Source organism: Gorilla gorilla, chromosome 1 (assembly GCF_029281585.2).
Source record: "Gorilla gorilla gorilla isolate KB3781 chromosome 1, NHGRI_mGorGor1-v2.1_pri, whole genome shotgun sequence".
NCBI classification, from domain to species: domain Eukaryota; kingdom Metazoa; phylum Chordata; class Mammalia; order Primates; family Hominidae; genus Gorilla; species Gorilla gorilla.
In genome coordinates, this window is record NC_073224.2 from 139,506,373 (window position 1) to 139,526,438 (window position 20,066).

Below are 20,066 nucleotides of genomic sequence, written 5' to 3' on the forward strand. Positions count from 1 at the left end.
ATAAAATACCTAGCAATACAGCTAACAAGGGAAGTAAAGGATCTTTTCAAGGAGAACTACAAACCACTGCTCAAAGAAATCAAAGAGGACACAAACAAACAGAGAAACATTCCATGTTCACGCACAGGAAGAATCAATATCGTGAAAATGGCCATACTGCCCGAAGTCATTTATAGATACAATGCTATTCCCATTAAACTGCCACTGACATTCTTCACAGAATTAGAAAAAAAAAACTATTTTAAAATTCATATGGAATCAAAAAAGAGCCTGAATAGCCAAGATGATCCTGAGCAGAAAGAACAAAGCTGGAGGCATCCCGCTACCTGACTTCAAACTGTACTACAAGGCTACAGTAACCAAACAACATGGTACTGGTACAAGAACAGACACAAAGAACAATGGAGAGAATAGAGAACTCAGAAATAAGACCACCCACCTACAAACATAGGATCTTCAACAAACCTGAAAAAATCAAGCAATGGAGAAAGGACTGCCTTTTTCTTTTTTTTTTTTTTTTTTGAGACAGAGTTTCGCTCTTGTTGCCCAGGCTGGAGTCCAATGGCGCGATCTCAGCTCACTGCAGCCTCCACCTCCTGGGTTCAGGTGATTCTCCTGCCTCAGCCTCCTGAGTAGCTGGGATTACAGGCACCCATCACCAAGCCCGGCTAATTTTTTTTGTATTTTTAGTAGAGACGGGGTTTTACCACGTTGGCCAGGCTAGTCTTAAACTCCCGACCTCAGGTGATCCATCCACCTCTGCCTCCCAAAATGCTGGGGTTACAGGCATAAGCAAACGTGCCTGGCCAGAACTGCCTTTTTAATAAATGGTGCTGGGAGAGCTGGCTAGCCATAGGCAGAAAATTGAAACTAGACCCCTTCCTTGCACCTTACACAAAAATCAACTAATGATGGATTAAATACTCAGATGTAAAACCCAAAACTATAAAAACCCAGAAGAAAATCTATCTATGTAATACCATTCAGGACATAGGCAGGGGGCAAAGACTTCATGATGAAAATACCAAAAACAATTGCAACAAAAGCAAAAATTGACAAATGGGATCTAATTGAACTAAAGAGCTTCTGCACAGCAAAAGAAACTATCATCAGAGTGAACAGACAACCTATAGAATGGGAGAAAATTTTTGCAATCTGTCTATCTGACAAAGGTCTAATATCCAGAGTCTGTAAGGACTTAAACAAATTTACAAGAAAAAACCAAACAACCCCATTGAAAAGTGAGCACAGGACATGAACAGACACTTCTCAAAAGAAGATATATTTGCGGCCAACAAACATATGAAAAAAAGCTCAACATCACTGATCGTTAGAGAAATGCAAATCAAAACCACGATGAGATACCATCTCATGCCAGTCAGAATGGCTATTACTAAAAAGTCAAAAAACAACAGATGCTGGTGAGACTGCGGAGAAAAATGGACATGTTTATTTACACTCTTGGCAGGAGTGTAAATTAGTTCAACCATTGTGGAAGACAGTGTGGCGATTCCTCAAAGACCTAGAGGCAGAAATACCGTCTGACCCAGAATCCCATTACTGGGTATATACCCAAAGGAATAAAAATCATTCTATTATAAAGATGCATGCACGTGTATGTTCACTGCAGCACTATTCACAATAGCAAAGACATGGAATCAACCTAAATGCCCATCAATAATAGACTGGATAAAGAAAATGTGGTACATATACACCATGGAATACTATGCAGCTACAAAAAGAAACGCGATCATGTCCTTTGCAGGGACATAAATGGAGTTAGAAGCTGTTATCCACAGCAAAGTAACACAGGAGCAAAAAACCAAACACTGCATGTTCTCACTCATAAGTGGGAGCTAAACGATGAGAACACACATGAACACATAATGAAGAACAACACACACTGTGCCTCAGAGGAGGAAGAGCATCAGGAAGAATAGCTAATGAATGATGGGCTTAATACCTGGGTGATGGGTTGATCTGTGCAGCAAACCACCATGGGACACGTTTACCTACGTAACAAACCTGCACATCCTGCACATGTACCCCAGAACTTAAAATAAAAGTTGAAGAAAAAAAAATATGTAAGAGTTATCCCTTTACTCGAAAAGCTCATTCTTACAAGGGCGAGTGTGCAAAGCAAGTAAGTACAAGGAGCTCATCCTAGTAGATCATATTATGTGCAATTAATTGCAAAATGAAGTGAGAAAAGCTATAAATGAGCCATGTTCTAAGTCAGATAGTAAGAAAATGACAGTGAAGAGCTGGGAGGCAGAGAGTGAGGGGTAGGCAGAAAAACTAGGGAGAAAACATCAGGAAAGGTTTATCAGAGAAGGGAATTATGGTTTCTTAAATTAAGAAATTTCCCAAAGCAGGCCCACTAAATGACTTGTACACCCACTCTTGAAAGAATTGTCTGATTCATCCTACAGTATGTATATTCACATGGAAAGGCTTGTCTGTCTGCTCATTAATTTGAAACTATGAACCACAAATATTATTTCTTATTAAATAACTCTATGAGGTACTGCAGCCCTTCTAAAATATTTCTTTGAGGCCAAGGTTACACTTTCCCAGTCCTACTATTTAGTTTTTTTTTGTTTTTGTTTTGTTTTGTTTTATTTTTTTGAGACGGAGTCTCGCTCTGTTGCCCAGGCTGGAGTGCAGTGGTCAATGTCGGCTCACTGCAAGCTCCGCCTCCCGGGTTCAAGCCATTCTCCTGCCTCAGCCTCCCGAGTAGCTGGGACTACAGGCACCTGCCACCACGCCCGGCTAATTTTTTGTATTTTTAGTAGAGACGGGGTTTCACCATGTTAGCCAGAATGGTCTCTATCTCCTGACCTCGTGATCCACCCACCTCGGCCTCCCAAAGTGCTGGGATTACAGGCGTGAGACACTATGCTGGCTGTCCCACTATTTAGTTTTATTACCCATGAATTTGCTGTCTAACTATATCCCTGGCTTTAAGTACTCATCAATTAAAAGTCTGAATTTCCATAATGAAAATTCAAAGCCCCTACAAGCATTTGTTATGGGGGTTTGGGAAGACAGGCACAGGAAAAGAAAAGCTAAGGCAGAAGAGCAACAAGGAAGAAAATTAAGAAAGACACAGAGACAGAGTGTTGGTGACATGGGAACCTAGTAGTTTACATGGCCACAGTCTGTTTTTTAGCATGGCAACCCTATTTTGAGCACTAAAAATCTTAGAAATAACTGAACACACAGCAAACTCAACAGCAGTTGCAGTTAGCTTTTTTTTTTTTTTTTTTGAGACGGAGTCTAGCTCTATTGCCCAGGCTGGAGTGCAGTGGTGCTATCTCAGCTCACTGCAAGCGGTTAGCTCTTCTTTTATTTAAAATTTCAGAAAGTGCTCAGGAAGAGGGGTTTAATGAATTAATTCACTTTCCAAAATAGGGGAAAGGCCACAATTTTACTCACTCTATCAAACAGAAAACAATGTTCTTGAAATAAAAATTTACATAAATTAAAATTATTCAATTGAGAAAACCCTTATAAACCTAAGGTTTAAGATTTGATGTCTTGAGGTGAATGGGACATTATATAACTTTTCAGCCCACACTTAGAAACTAAGCCCAATGAGATACTAAAATGACAGACCCAGTAAGGCAGGCTCAGCACTGGCTCCTCAGGGCCCACAACGTTGACCTAGCTACAGGCTTCTCAATCAAGGTTCTCCCAAACTGAATCAATGCACATTTTGGTTGCCAGGAAGAAGGGAGGAGTATGAGAGGGCTTTAAGGGTAACACAGTGATTCAAATGAAAGTGAGATAAGAAAAGATAAATCATATTATTTGAAGGCTTAAAACAAACTCAGATTTTCCCAAAAAGTCAAGTACCAACTGAATAAAAACCATCCAGAGACAGGTATGCATCTTGATGTTTAGAGACAGCAGTCTTTAGAATACTTTCAGTTTTCCTTAAGCCATTCATGTTAATTGCAAACTAGCCTAGATGCAGCGCAATCAAACAATCACCTGCTCATTCAATGCCAAAATCAATGCCCTAAGAACATTCAAGAACCTTCTGGATCTAAGCACAGTAAGTAGATTCTCCAATGGCTATGTTTTGCAGTCTGCAGGTTACAACCCATTAGTGAGCAGTGAAGTCAATTTGATGGGTAAAGACATATTTTTAATAAAATAGAACAGAATATAAAATATCAGTATGCTTTACACCTTGTAAGAATTGTTTCATGAACCTCTTGTTTCAATTATACATGTGAATGGCGTGTGTGTGTGTGTGTGTGTGTGTGTGTGCGTACTAGGCTGCAATGTAAAATGTGTTTCTTATGGTGAATTATAGTGAATAAAGCTTGGAAAACTCTGTCCTAAGATACCAGCCCAACCTACTTTATATCATTCCTTGCTTCTCTTATCCCCCTATCACTCCTTGCACTTAGACCTACCCCAACACATCCATGGACATCACCAAAGTAAACATGAGAACAACCGCCATTGTACCTGGTTGGTACACAAAAGTTTTGGCAGTGTTAGCCCCATTAGCCAGAATCAAAGCTCAGAAGCTACCTGGAAAAGAAACTGTATGACTAGTGTATTTGAAACACTAAAACACTGCTTTCTAAATAGAAAATTCTACTCTTCCACACTGCATGCTGTTTCTAATCTTTTTGCAGACTATTATGGTTTAGATGTAGTATCATATACCAAGACCAGCAGTGCTCGGTGACATGCTATATGACTGGATAAAGCTCCCAGCTAGAAACTTAGGGATAGGGGTTCTAGTCCTTCTCCATTAGCTGGGTTTGATCTTGGACAAGGTACTCGACCTCTCTGGGTTCAGATTCTCCAGCTGAAATATGACAAAACAGGACTGCAGAAGGGTTCTTCCTAGTGAGTGTTCTGTAGAGATACTTCGCCAGTCTTGCAAAAGTGGGTCTTTTTTTTTTAATTAAGATGTTTATTTTGAAAACTAAAAACAGTAAACACAATCAAATACATTCAATATCAAATTTTACCATGCTGCAATTACCAGGCAGCCAAATGACCTCATTTTTCAAAAAATTTAAAGAATTACCTTCAGTTTCTGTATATATTCTAGTAAACATCTCATTGATTGGAAGTCTGTAGCTCTGCATGGGGAATACATCTAAATGTGAGCCTGCTCTGTTCAGATATTTGTATAAAGTGGAACACTGATAATCCTCACTCGGGTAAATGCCAGGTGAAGCCTAAGTAGACATGTACAGAACATGCTCTCATATCAGGCATGGCAAACAATTTCAAGTCACACTCTGATAATGGATAATGTCTTCAGGGCTTTGAGTACCTCCTTTCTGATTTTTTTTTTTCATAATGAAAGCATGCAGCTAAAAATTTTCAAGATCCAACTCTAATTAAAAATTTTCTAGTATTCCTCTTTCAAGCATACGAATTACTTCTTTTTTTTTTTTTTTTTTAATGGAGTTTTGCTCTTGTTGCCCAGGCTGGAGTGCAATGGCGCGATCTCGGCTCACCACAACCTCCGCCTCCCGGGTTCAAGTGATTCTCCTGCCTCAGCCTCCCGAGTAGCTGAGATTACAGGCATGTGCCACCATGCCTGGCTAATTTTGTATTTTTAGTACAGACGGGGTTTCTCCATGTTGGTCAGGCTGGTCTCGAACTCCCGACCTCAGGTGATCCGCCCACCTTGGCCTCCCAAAGTGCTGGGATTACAGGCATGAGCCACCGTGCCCGGCCCCATGAATTAATTCTTTTTTTTTTTTTTTTGAGACGGAGTCTCGCTCTGTCACCCAGCCTGGAGTGCAGTGGCGCGATCTCCGCTCACTGCAAGCTCCGCCTCCCGGGTTCACGCCATTCTCCTGCCTCAGCCTCCCGAGTAGCTGGGACTACAGGCGCCCGCCACCACGCCCGGCTAATTTTTTTTTTGTATTTTTAGTAGAGACGGGGTTTCACCATGTTAGCCAGGATGGTCTCGATCTTCTGACCTTGTGATCCGCCCGCCTCGGCCTCCCAAAGTGCTGGGATTACAGGCGTGAGCCACCGCGCCCGGCCTGAATTAATTCTTAACTGGAAATTATCCTGAGACTGCAAGGATGGCTGTTAAAAAAATCGTTGACACTTAGTAGCAAATACTTATATGTATAAATAAGTAGTTTCACCTATTGAGAAAAACAGAAACAATGCTGAGAGTAAAATTAACATTATCATCCACAATATTAATTTCAAATGTTTGTATGTACAGTATTAACAAAGCCCATTTCAGTTCTATATAACACACTTTGTTTTACTCAGTAACTTTAAGAAAATTAGTTAATGCTTTGCAACACTGATTCTTGCTGTTATTTTTACAATTAGTACCGACTTCATAATTTATCTTTAAGCACATTACAGGTTTTAAATTACTCCATACTAAACTTCCACAAAACTGTGGAAGTCAACCAACTAAGACTTATTTATCAATTAAACAGTCATTCATTTCACAAACACTTATTGAACACTTAGGATGTGTCAGACATTGTTCTAGATACTGGGGCTATTGTGGAAAATAAGACAAAGTCCTTTCCCTTAAAGGGAGAGATAATAAACTGGTAAATAAATAATTTCAAGTGCTAAAAAAAAAGTACATCCCCTTAATTCAGTATATATTGTTTGAAGTAGCAAAAACCGCAATTACTTTTGCACCAACCTAAAATGAAACAAATGGATGTTAGCTTCTTCACATAGAAAGTCTATGTTATTCCAAGGCTACTGATAAGATTCAGAAATTTGTGAGTAAATTACTGTAAGCATACACAGTGCATCACTACTAAATATATAGTACTAAACGCAGTGAGTATGTATGCCTGTGTGTGCAGCTGTGTATGTGTATATAAATTTGAGAGCTTATTTACAACACAAAGGAAGTTTATTATCAGGATGCCAAAAGAGAAAAAGAAAAAAAAACTGAAAAGACTGATGCACCTTAACTTGACAAATCTTCCACTAATGAAAAGCAAACAGCTAATTTTCCTCACCCACAGCTAAATGAAACAGGCAAGAAAAGTTAAGAGGTAACACTGCTCTACCCATATGCAGAAGGCTAAACTCTTTGAGAATGTCCAATCTCAAAGAGTCTGAAATTGAAAATGCTGTATGAGTTTAAGGAGCCTGATCTGTTTCAAAGCCACCAAAAATACAAGCCTACAAAGATAAAAGACTGGCCCATTTACAGGCAATATCACAAAAGAGCTGCCTATCAAACTATAAAAGGAAGGAACTGCAAACAGGAAATTGCCCAGCCCCAGCCATGTGCCTCCCCTCCCTTCCTCTCCACTAACTTCTATAAGCAGAAGCAAACACTACCGTTAGATTTACCAACAAGCCACAGAGAAGGATGACAGAACACTAGTAGCTGACATCTAATATATTATTGGTTTAATAAATATTTAAAGTAAATGCCTTTATTATTTTGAACCAACTTTTTGATAATTTTACCTACATTTTAAATGACATTTATTTAATCTACAGTTTTTTAATGTCAATGTAAAGTAGTTCTGAAATCAGAATTTACAGAATTGTGAGTCAAAATATAAGCAAATTAATATACTTGGTCCAAACAATAAAAACAAAAACAAAATCACAGTTAATTGTCTGGGTATATCAGTGTCCAATGATTTAAACACACACACTCTAACCACTTTTAAATAATACTGTTCTGTTAAAATTTCTGTATATTCAGCAGACAGCTTAATGTTCAAAAATCAATAGGTCCATTATCAGCAGTTCCAAATAAGCACATTTATATTCAGGTATGCAGAAGTACTTAATAGAGCATTCTGACATTTTAATGAGTAACAGCAGGAAAGGTCTATGGACTTACTAATTTTTTACAGAAACTTGGACTGATGGGCATGATTTCTAGTAGTCTGTATCTATTGAAACAAATAGACACAGATAAAATGACTTCATCTTTTTTTTTTTTTTTTTTTTGAGTCAGGGTCTGGGCTGGAGTGCAGTGGTGTGATCACAGCTCACTGCAACCTCAAACTCCTGGCCTCAAGCAATCCTCCAGCCTCAGTCTCCAGGTAGCTGGGTCTACAGGCTCCCACCACTGTACCTGGCTAACTTACCTTTTTAATGGAGGCTAATAGCACTTATCCACTCTAAAATGGTCTAAACATAGGAAACAAATATAAAAACACAAAGTTTTCAAACAGTTAATAAATCTATAAATAAAACCATGAGAATAATCAACCTCATTAATCAAAAAAATGATTACTAAAACAATGAGGTAGCATTTTTCACCAGTTAAATTTCTAAAACTGTAATGTTCATACCCAATATGCAAAGATTACATGAAATTGGAGATTTCACATAATACCAAATTTAGTATAAACTTGCTTAAGTATAGCAATATGCTCCAAGAGTCTTAAAAACTCTGAAATTTAAAATTATTTACCCTATTTCTGGCAATCTAAAGACAAAAATCCACAAAAAGAAACACTTATAATATAGAAAGAGATCTGTTACATTATAAAAAATTTTGAAAGAAATCTAAAATGTTAAACAATGGTATTCTCTCTAAATGAAATATTATTTGGGCACCCGAATAGCAAAATGGCAAAACATACATAGGCTAAATTTTAAAAGGCTCAAAAAACTACACTGCAATCACACCTAATAAATAGTTCAGGTTTAGAACTGCAAGAGAATTTTTCCACATTTCTTCTACAATGTGGTTACTCCACTTTTTAAAGTTTTTTTAACTGTAAGGGAAAAAAACACCCCTATCTTCTCATTAGATTATCCCCTTTTCAAAATGGACATTTAAAATAAAATTAAATTAAAAATTTTACATAACTAGTTTTCTTCCAGCCTCCCTTCACTCCCCTACTACCAGAAAAAGCATCATCACCTTCATGCTATTCTCCCTGTCTGATGGTTCCTCAGCAACCTGGCCTGCTGGGATTGACCATCTTAGAACCTCCCCTCTCTCCAGGTCTGAACCCAGCCCTCCACACCCACACCAACAGGCAGGGAGTCATCCACCTTAGTATCCTCAACTCCAGGAACAAGGCCTGTTACATGAAAATACCTCAAAAAAACATTTGTTAGATAAATTCATATTTACCCAATTGTACCTATTGCCCGCTTTAAACAATTGTTTATCGCTCATCTGTCCCACATTTTAAGCTAGGCATTGTTTTAATATACATATATACATATATATTTTTTTTTTCCCCTAGAACCTACCATAGTGCTAGGAAGGGCTCATAGTAGCTAAACAAAGATTTACTGAACTAATGAATACCTGACTACAGATCTCACAAATTCATTTGGTTTAAACAAAATATTCCCTTAAAATAACATCCTTGGAGAGAAATATACTCATACCTTCCAGTGAATTATACTAAGCAATAATCAGATTAACAACCATATGAGTGTTGTTACTGAGCCAAGGAAGTATTTAAGTGAAAAATACGATGGACAAGAGGAAGATGGGCAGACAGAAAGAGGTGAAGTAGCTGTCCGATCATCAGGGAGGTAGCCTACAGGGTCTACGCACAAAAGTGAGTGATAGGAAGTAGGAGATTGGGTCAGAAAACTTTGTGGAAGGCCACATAGCTTCCCTGCCAGGGCCACCAGACATTCCTAAGTGCATACAACGTCAGACACTGCACCGATGTCACCTTTATATAAATGACCTCCTTCAGTCCTCACCGCAAGTAAAATAGGGTATTATTATGCCTATTTTAAAGATGAAAACAACAGGAATTTGGATAAGTTAACTTGCTCAGGGCATACAACTAACAATTGGATTCAAAGCCCAGTGAGCCTGTGGCTATGTTAAAGTCATTGCTCACAACCACTAAGCCAAATGGAGAATGGCTTCTTTGCAATTAGTCACAGACTTAGGAGTAGAGTATAACTACTTAGGTCTTAAGTGTAGTCTACAAAATAAATAGCCAACACAGACATGGTTAGACAGTCTAAAAACCTCAGGCTTGTTATCCCCAATTCAGACATGACATCTGGTTCAGGCTAGTCTCAGTTAATCCACAATGTAGACCTCTAATTTAGCAATGCAAAGACTTAACAAGTGGGTAAGGAACATATACAATGTGGCTACCACCTCTGTTTAAGCATCCTCCACATAACAGAAAAAAAAAATGTATTTCTTTAACTCTGAACTTAATTTTCTAAGCTAAACAGTCACACTTATTTTAACATCTTCTCATACATATTACTTTCCAATTCTTCAGTCACGGTGACCTGATCCAAATTCTCCTTGACCTTCTTGCCATAGGCCTGCAAAACTGAAAACAATACAGTAACACAGGTACTAGTGAAGACTTGGTCTTTAAGCACATGGCAAGAACCTAATTAATTCATACTCATAATTTTTAAAAGCCATCTTTTTCAAACTCATATCAGAGTGTTTTAGATGCTACAATGATCTAAACATCCTAACTTCAAAACTGCACTGAGTGTTGCCCTGGAAGGGAAACACCTTTCTGACAAAGCTGGTCTCTTCTTAAATCTGGGCCTTCTTCCATCTCAAGGAGCACAATGTCACAATGTAGGGGGTGAAGAGATGCTCTACTAGTAGAGGCATCCCTAAAATGGGTGCCTATCATCATCTGCTAAGTGTCACTGTGGTCTCCAGTGCCCACATCATTCCAGCAACCCTGGCTTTAAGATCACTGAACATGATGGTCTATATCAGGGTGTCTAATCATTTAGCTTCCCTGGGCCACATTGGAAGAAGAAGAATTGTCTTGGGCCACACATAAAATACAATAACACTAAAGATAGCTGATGAGCTTTAAAAAAAAAAATCTCATAATGTTTTAAGAATGTTTATGAATTTGTGTTAGGCCACATTCAAAGCCAGCCGCAGGTTAAACAAGCTTGGTCTATATTTTATCTCCTTTTTGATCCTTATGACAGCTCTATGAGAGAAAGCATAAAAAGTCTCCCCCCACTTAGATATAAGGAAATAGAAACACAAAAGCTGTGAAATACTTGAAGTCATTATCTAACAGAGAAATCAAAAGTGCCACAAGATGGCACACTCAAAAGTAAGCCATGGTGTTGGTGGCACAACTGTTGGAAACTAGTTAATGCCACTGAGCTGTACATTTTAAAATGGTTAAGACAGCAAGTTTCATGTTACGTGTATTTTACCACAAAAAAATTGGGAAAATACAAGTTTATTTTTTTAAAAAAGGCTAGGTAGTGATGTAATTTTGTATACTGGTTACTACCCTTGGTCTATGGTCTTTACTTTGATTCTGTATCTTTAAAGACCAAAGTTGGCTCAGTCATGACTACAAATATTCTGGTAAAGGGGAAGACAACACTTTATACCTTACGTCCAACTTCATTATTTTCAGGAGTTTCCCATATATTACCTTCTTTCTTTCATGTTTTGTCATCCCATTATTCAATCACTCAAAAGATACTTACAGAGCACCCATTACGTACCAGGCACAGCTCTAAATTGATAGTGCTCAAATACTGAAATAGTTCTATACCAGTTGGTAAATAGCTGCAGCCCACAGCACACCACTCCACTCCACACTGGCCATCCTAGTCTCTTCCTTGGGACCCACGCCCACCCCCTAAGCCCTAGACTTCCCCATGATTCAGCAAAGCAAGAAGCCTCCAGGACCCTGTCCCAACTTCCAACTCAACGGGTGAATACCCGGCCTAACCCCTTGTTAAATATTTTATCACCCTCCACACACAGCAACGAACAAAACAGATAAAGTCCTTACCCTCTAGTCTGGGAAAGAGATAATAAGCAAGTAAATGCATAAACAAAGTAATTTCAAATAGTAGCATGCTGTAAAGAAAATAAAGCAACAAAGGTCTAAAGGATGACTAGGGGTGGAGGTAACAGGGTAAAAATTAAGAGAAAATCTCTCTGAGAAAATAACATTAGAAAGAGCCAGGCATGCAGAGGTCTGAAGTAAGAATATTCCAGATAGAACAGAAATATCAAGGCTCTTTGGTAGGAACAAGCATGGAATTTCAGTTAGAAGGCCAGCATGAGGGGAGCAACTTGAGCAAGGAGACCACAGAGGTAGAGACGGTCAGATCAGAAAGGATCTTAATGGCATTGGTAAGGATAAATTTTATGCCAAGATCAGTGAGCAATCACAGATTTGAAACAGGGTAATGACGTGATCTAATTTACAATTTTAAAAGACTACTCTGACAGTTGTATGGCAACTAAATTAATGGGAAGCAAGAATATAAAAAGGAGACAACATATAAAGCTGTGGTCATAATCCAGGTGACCAATGACAGTGGCTTGGGCTAGGTGATAGCAACAGAGATGGAAAGATACATTCTGATTCAATATGTTTTAGAGGTAGAGCTGACCAAACTTACGAATAAGTAGAATGTGGGATGAGCGAACAAAAGAAATCAAAATGACTACTCTTTTGATTTAGCAAGTCACTGATGGTAGTCCACTTACTAAAAAGGGAATGACTTGGGAAATAAATACATTTAAGGAGAGAAGGAATAAAAACTTCTGTTTTGTCACAATAAATTTGAGGTATCATTTAGATGTATAATATGGAGCTATCGAACAGGCAGTTGGATATTTGATCTTTACAATAATCCTGTGAAGTAGATAAGGAAACTCAGGTATTATCCAAATTTTACAAATGAGAAAACTAAGGCTTTGAGAAAAAGGTTTGTCTTAGTACAAAATACTTTTATTAGTCAGTCAATGCCACTTAACAGAGGGCCGATTCCACATTTTAGGAACAGGAACACCTTCACTGTTAAAGACTTCTGTTTGATAAAATATACCTACCTACCTAACTTGCCTCATGTAAGTCACATGGCTGCTCCGAAGGTAAAGGTCGTTTGTATCCAGAGAAGATTCCCCCAGAAAACGGACACTTATCCAACTAGCAACATTTAATATATGTAAAATTTAACTGAGATATATGTATAATGGATATTATTGACTATCTTACAAGACTGTCAACAAGTAAATACATACAGACAATACGAAGAAAGGCATAAAATCCTCTTTAAAGATCCACTGCCAATTTTTAGTTCCGTTTGTATTACGGGTTTGTGTCAAAAAGCCCTCTGGGGAATACAGTTACAAAATTAGAAAAATCAATTGGGACATGACCAGTTCAAGAATAATCACTTCACACTGCTTCTCAAGACTGTAACTAGTGTGTAAGACAAGGTCATGCTGTACTGAGCACTTCTTCCACCATGCTAGGACTGCTTTTTCCCCTTTTGGTTGCTTTAAAGTGGTGGAAACTTCTCCATTAGAAGACATATTTTGTCACAGAGTATTTTGTGACAAGCTCAACACATCTAATATAATCCTTTCAAAGTTCTAGAGGCACCCTGCTGAAATGAAGAACCACACTAAACAAAACAGGAAGAATAGGTGTTAAAAAGGAAAGAAGAGGTTGGGTGTGGTGTCTCACATCTGTAATCCCAGCACTTTGGGAGGCCAGAGCAGGGGGATCACCTGAGGCCAGGAGTCCTGAAGCCAGGCTGGGCAACAAAGCAAGGCACTGTCTCTACAAAAATAAAATGAAATTAGCTGGCTGTGGTGGCACACACCTGCAGTCCCACCTTCTAGGGAGGGCTGAGGCAGGAGGATCGCTTGAGCACAGGAGTCTGAGGATACACTGGTCTACAATCGCACCAGGGAACTGCAGCCTGGGGGGCAGAGCAAGACTCAGTCTCAATAAATAAATAAATAAATAAGGAAAGAAGAGAGAGAAGATGCAAGGGAGGGAAAAAGGGGTAAAGAAATGAGAAGAGTAGGGCAAACCTGAGGTCCCCAGAATGGCAGGCACAGGTTTGGTGGCTGGAGAGGTTGAGGTGGATGCACTGCTATATTTTTTTTTTTTTTTGCGGCGGGGAGGGGGAACAGAGTCTCGCTGGGTAGCCAGGCTGGAGTGCAGTGGCGCGATCTTGGCTCACTGCAACCTCCCACTCCTGGGTTCAAGCGATTCTCCTGCCTCGGCCTCCCGAGTAGCTGGGACTACAGGCTCGCATCACCACGCCCAGCTAATTTTTGTATTTTTAGTAGAGACATGTTGGTCAGGATGGTCTCCATCTCTTGACCTCGTGATCCGCCCGCCTCAGCCTCCCAAAGTGCTGGGATTACAGTCGTGTGCCACCGCTTGATTGATATTGACCACTTGATCCATATTTTGATCAAGGTTATGAAGCCTCTGGTGTGCAGGAAGCAGCTGCAGTGCTGGTGGAGAAGGAAACTCGCAGATACCAACCTACTATGAACTACCTGAGATACCTGACAGTCCCGGATTATTCTGCTTTTGAAACTGACATGATGAGAAATGAATTTGAGAGACTGGCTGCTCGACAACCAACTGAATTGCTCAGTATGAAATGATATGAACTTCCAGCCCCTTCCTCTGGTCAAAAAAATGGCATTGCTGCATGGCAAGAATGTGTAAACAATTCTATGGCCTAGTTAGAGCATCAAGCAGTTACAACTGAGAATCTGAAACTAATGTCACAGCATGGATGTAATGCCTGGAAAGTATACAATGAAAATCTAGTTCATATGTTTGAACATGCACAGAAAGAACTTCAGAAGTTAAGAAAACATATTCAAGATTTAAACTGGCAGAGAAAGAACATGCAACTCACAGCTGGATCTAAATTGAGAGAAATGGAGTCAAATCGGATATCTGTGGTAAGAATTATGAGACTGAATGGACTATTTTTCAGCTAGAAAATGAAATCTATCAAATTAAACAGCAACATGGAGAGGCAAACAAAGAAAACATCCGGCAAGACTTCTGAAAAGACAATTTCGCGGGTAGAAAAGTTGGGCTCTCACAAAAGGCATCTGAACTTTTAATGAACTGTTAAGGACAACAGCAACTTCCCAAAACCACTGATGTTTAAATGTTTAGAAATCATAGAATGTGTGGGCTGCTGCGGTAATTCTATTTGTATATCTCAACAGAATTAAAATGTCTAGCTTGGTGATATTTTTATAGCCATAAAAAAGAAAAACCTTTAGGCTTTCAAAATAAGTATGACTTTAGAATAATATTATGTCATAGAATTAATTTTGAGCCATGTGGGTCATGTTTTGTATCCAAGGATCTTTATTCAAAGCGTTCAACATGTACAGGAAGTTGGAAACTTTTGGTTTATTACCTTGTCTAATAAAGAGATAGTTCTAAACACATTCTTGATTACCAAACAAGACTTCAGAAACACAGTGACTAAACAGAGTCATCGTTACCATCATCATCATAGATAACTGTTATATCAAGCTTAATATGTGCTGAACACTGTCCTGAACACTTTGGGTAGATAAACCAGACGAATATGAATAAAAATCATTTGGTCCTCACAAAAAGAAAAGAAAGACGTGTGAAGAGTGGCAAATGACCTCTTCTTGATGGCAATCCTTTATGAGAAAGGATCCACAAATAACATGCTTACAAAGCATCACAAAACCCTGCAGGAAAAACACATTTGTTTACAGGGCTTGAATCCAGAAATTAGTACAGTCTTTTTCCATATTTCAATCACAGTGTCAATCATCAATTTCAAATGAGTAGTCATTATCAATGTAAGGTAAAAAATATTCAGCTTACCAGAACTTCACTGAACCTTCATGCTAACTGCCAGCTTTTCATGTATGCACTTAAAATAAAAGCAATAGCCTGGCTGGCACTACAAATAATCTCAGTATCCTAAGAACTGAAAGGAAATGTAGGGGTCATTACATCCAACCCTCTCATTTTGCGGATAAGGAAACTAAATAAAGCTGAGAGAGATAAAGTGCATCATCACAGAGCCCTTCAAGATGAAAAACATGTTTTCTGACTCTTAGCCACTATTCCTTGTACTATACCATGCTATCTACAGAGCAAGAAAGAATGCTGCCACAAGGGATAGGCCAAGGGTTTATTGCAGCTACATCAAGGGACAAAAGGTGGGCAGGGCTGGGCACCTCAGTGCTACAAGCAAGGCCCCAGCCCACAGCCTGGCTGACAGTCTGCCACTCTTCTCAGCCTGCACCCTGCAATAGCTGACAGCTTTTCCAGCAATACTGCTGGGCTTTTTCCCCTAGAGCTTTTGGGTTGATGGGGCAGAGTTTGAGGTCTAGTAACTGGTGCCTTCTTCCCTCAAGGTCCTTAGAATGAGGCCCTTGAAAAGTCACTCAGCAGTGTTGCTTCCATGGCTTCAGAGGAGCACGAGCCCTCCCCAAGGATGAGGGGAAATGATACCTCTCTGCTCCCTGCCTTTAAACCAGCATATTCCCAACTGATATCACACATATCCCTGCAAGTATGTTTTAGCTCTGATGGTTTCTGCTTTCTAAGCTTTTGCCCAATCACAGCATATATAGAAAATTCCAGAATCACCACCTAAAACTCCATAGCATGGTCATGTGGAATTCATACTGACATGTTAGTGTCTGCAGAGAACAAAATTTCCAATTGAAATTAGTTTTGGAAAAGTCTCTTGTAGTTATTAGGGAAGCTATAATATATGCAGGATTTATATTCAGTTTGCCTACTGCAAACAATTGTATAAATTAATGAATGGATTGATAAAAATAATAACAATCCTCCCCTGTGCAATCTAGGGTTTCCTCTTCTCCCAAAAAATGAACACTTCAACAGTCTTTTAAAATCTTCCATAAGATTTGAATTCATATCTTCCATAAGATATGAATGCATGAAATTCATATTTCATGCATTTAAACATACACACATGCACACACACATTTTTTTTTCCTAGAAATGTCCTTGGTAGGTATTCTTTTTATTAAAATACCTATATAACTGTGGAATTCAAGCTACATATTGCAGTTTCAAGATTCTCTCATTAACTAGTAGAAAATAAAATCTAAAGAGTAAACATTCCACCACTGCTAGTCCATATTTCTCACTACAGATCAATTCCCAAACTGCTAATAATCTCCACCGTCTCTCAATCCCACTGAAAAACTGGTCTGGATTTTCTTTGACAGTGTTAGCATTTCACCGGCCTGATTATAGAAAATAATCATGAAGAAGGTACTTACCGCATAGGCACCTATCAAAAATGCTGCATTTGCTCTTTTCCGTTGGTCAAAACAGGTGTAGTGCACTATTTTCTTTCTTGACAAACTGTATGACTAGAAAGAGGAGATAAAAAGAGTTAGTATAACCATAGAGACAAAGTTAACATATACAGAAGGCAAACATCATCTCTTAACCTTCGAGATGTGCTACAACCCATAAAATTTAACAACTTTCAACTTTAATTTCTATGGCATTTGAGGGTTGGAGAATTACTAGCTCAGATTTTGTACAGCCCAATCACAATGTAAGAATCAACAATATAATTAATATCTTTCTCTCCCAGAAAAGAAACTAATATGGTGGAAAATAATTAAATTATTGGCATCTCTATTAACAGGAAACATTTTTGACGATTTATTCTAAATCTTCTACAGAAAGTCTCTTCACACTTTGTTACCCCCTACATGCCACTCCAACTCCCAGGAATATTATCTATAGTTTTCATATAACACAATTTTTTAAAATGTCAACCAGTTTACTATGATCTCTAAAAAATCGTATTTTTGAAGACCAATATTAGTATTTTATTTCTGGGATGTTCTATAACAACCCCCTTTTAATATCTGAAAATACTTGGTTAATGGAAAAATACCATTAAAAAATTATATCAGCAAACATCTTAATACAACACATTACAATAGCCATCTATTAAATTCATGAATTCAGACAGTTATTAAGCACCTGTTATATGCCAGGCAATATGCTGCATGCTCAAGTATTTAACTAAGTTCAAAATAATCAACATGCTATGTTGTACACATGCTAAACATGAAAAGAAATGACAAAAAGATCTGGTAAAATGAAATCAAATTATTAATCAAAACTCAAATAAGTATAAGACAATGAGAACACAATGTAACTCAATGAAATCTGCTTGATTTCCTCACTTTTCAAAATTTATGTATTTTGACAATTGATTTTCTAAATATAGGTACATAAACTGTCTTTAATGAGCTAGCAAAAAAAACACAGGCACAAAAGTACATTTCAGTATTTGTCTATAAATTCACATTGACTATAAAAGCAGCTTTTCCTATCTTATTACATTGACTATAACACAGAAAATCCCTGCTTTTAGAACCTCTTTAAAAAAGGTAAATAGAGCTCAACTATGTACTTTTCTTGATCCTGCTATTGTCTACAAATTAAAAAAAAACTCTTCCATCTCTGAAGCCCGTTCTAAGATGAAACTGCAACACTCTGGCTTTACCATGTAACCACAGAAAGTGTATCCCTCCAATGAGCCAGGAAATCTTCACTCCAAGTCAGGCATTTCTTTTATAACCAAAAATCATATATATATATATATATTTTTTTTTTTTTTTTTGAGACAGATTCTCGCTTTGTCACCCAGGCTGGAGTGCAGTGGCACAACCTCGGCTCACTGCAACCTCCGCCTCCCAGGTTCAAGCCATTCTCTTGCCTCCCATGCAGCTGGGACTACAAGCACCCATCACCACGCCCGGCTAATTTTTGTATTTTTAGTAGAGACGGAGTTTCATCATGTTGGCCAGGCTGGTCTCGAACTCCTAGAATCACATTATCTGAAAATGGCTGTACCCTTTTATCTTTTACCTTTTTTTTTTCTTTTTGAGACAGGGTCTTGCTCTGTCACCCAGCACCCAGGCTGGAGCGCAGTGGCATGATCTTGGCTCACTGCAGCCTTGACCTCCCAGCCTCAATCGATCCTCTCACCTCGGCCTCCTGAGTAGCTGGGACCACAGGCACATGCCACCATGCCTGGCTAATATTTGTATTTTTCGTAGAGGTGAGGTCTTACCATGTTGTCCAGGCTGGTCTCGAACTCCTGGGCTTAAGTGACCCACCTGCCTTGGCCTCCCAAAGTGCTGAGATTACAGGCATGAGCCACAACATGCAGCCAGTAGTGCCCTTTTTATTAAACTTTTAAAAATTAGTATGTAAGGCCAGGTGTGGTGGCTCATGCCTGTAATTCCAACACTTTGAGAGGCCAAAGCAGGAGAATCACTTAGGGCTGGGAATTTGAGACTAGCCCAGGCAACATAGTAAGACCTCATCTCTACAAAAAGACTGGATAGGAGTATCACTTAAGCTCAGGAGATGGAGGCTGCAGTGAGCCATGATCACACCACAGCAGTACAGCCTGGGCAACGGAACAAGAATTTGTCTCAAAAACAAACAAACAAAAATCAAACAAAAAAAATTAGTATCTGACTCAAAGAAAGTATCTTATTGCCAATGCCCTTATTTCCTGACAGGTTTATACAAATACTCATATGAAATAAAGAGAGAACAAAGGCACTGCATTTAATTCAGCTCAGTTGAGTTGATGCATTGAAGTTACCTAGGGATGTAAAGGTTACAACCAATGGTGCTGACACTTGATTCCTTGCTTTCTCAATTTGGAACTACTGACTGCCTGAACATTTCCTTTTTCTGTTTTACTTCATTGTCTCATTGTCTGTTGGGTGGTTGGTTGGTTTTGCCACTTATTTGTTCCCCATCAATAAGTTATGTTTGATTTACCAAAAAGGAAATAAAGGCTCTTCAGACCTAAGCATCTCCTATCATCTCTGAATTGCAAATATCTAAATACTGCCTTACACAGGCCAGGCTCTCAATAAACATGAGTCAGACTGAGCATAGGGACTCGACGCTCTTATGGCTCCCAGCCTCTCCCTATTTACATTTCCTAATTCCCTAAAATACCTGTGGGGAAGAAAATATCAACAGTCTATCTTCAAGTCTGGATTATCATTTTTGATGCTCTTTTCTACTAAGAATTTAGGTTTTATGACAAACTACTGCTATTGGTTAATAATGTGAAACTGTGTTTATTTTACAAATCTACTTGCTGAAAGGGACAAGTTATAGTGCTGTTCTTTCATCACTGATGCTTATTTCTTCCTTGGGTTTTTTTGGAGGGGGTTGGGGGGAGTAGAATCTTTTGTGTTTACTTGGTTTTGTTTTTTCTCTCTCGCATTCTAAAGTATATAGAATACAGAGACT

At 38.6% G+C, this 20,066-nt stretch overlaps 1 protein-coding gene and 1 pseudogene across 9 annotated transcripts in view; one reads left to right on the forward strand and one right to left on the reverse strand.

Annotated features, from left to right (window-relative positions):
- CDC14A (cell division cycle 14A) overlaps positions 1-20,066 on the reverse strand; it is a 176,562-nt gene that overhangs the window by 113,342 nt on the left and 43,154 nt on the right. For all 9 annotated transcript variants that reach the window (XM_019035893.4, XM_019035939.4, XM_055353124.2 and 6 more), the window contains one exon: positions 17,039-17,131. In XM_019035893.4, coding sequence (XP_018891438.4) covers positions 17,039-17,131 — 93 coding nt within the window. The remainder of the gene's footprint in view (positions 1-17,038; positions 17,132-20,066) is intronic.
- Positions 3,974-14,806, forward strand: LOC109028815 (pre-mRNA-splicing factor SPF27-like; annotated as a pseudogene).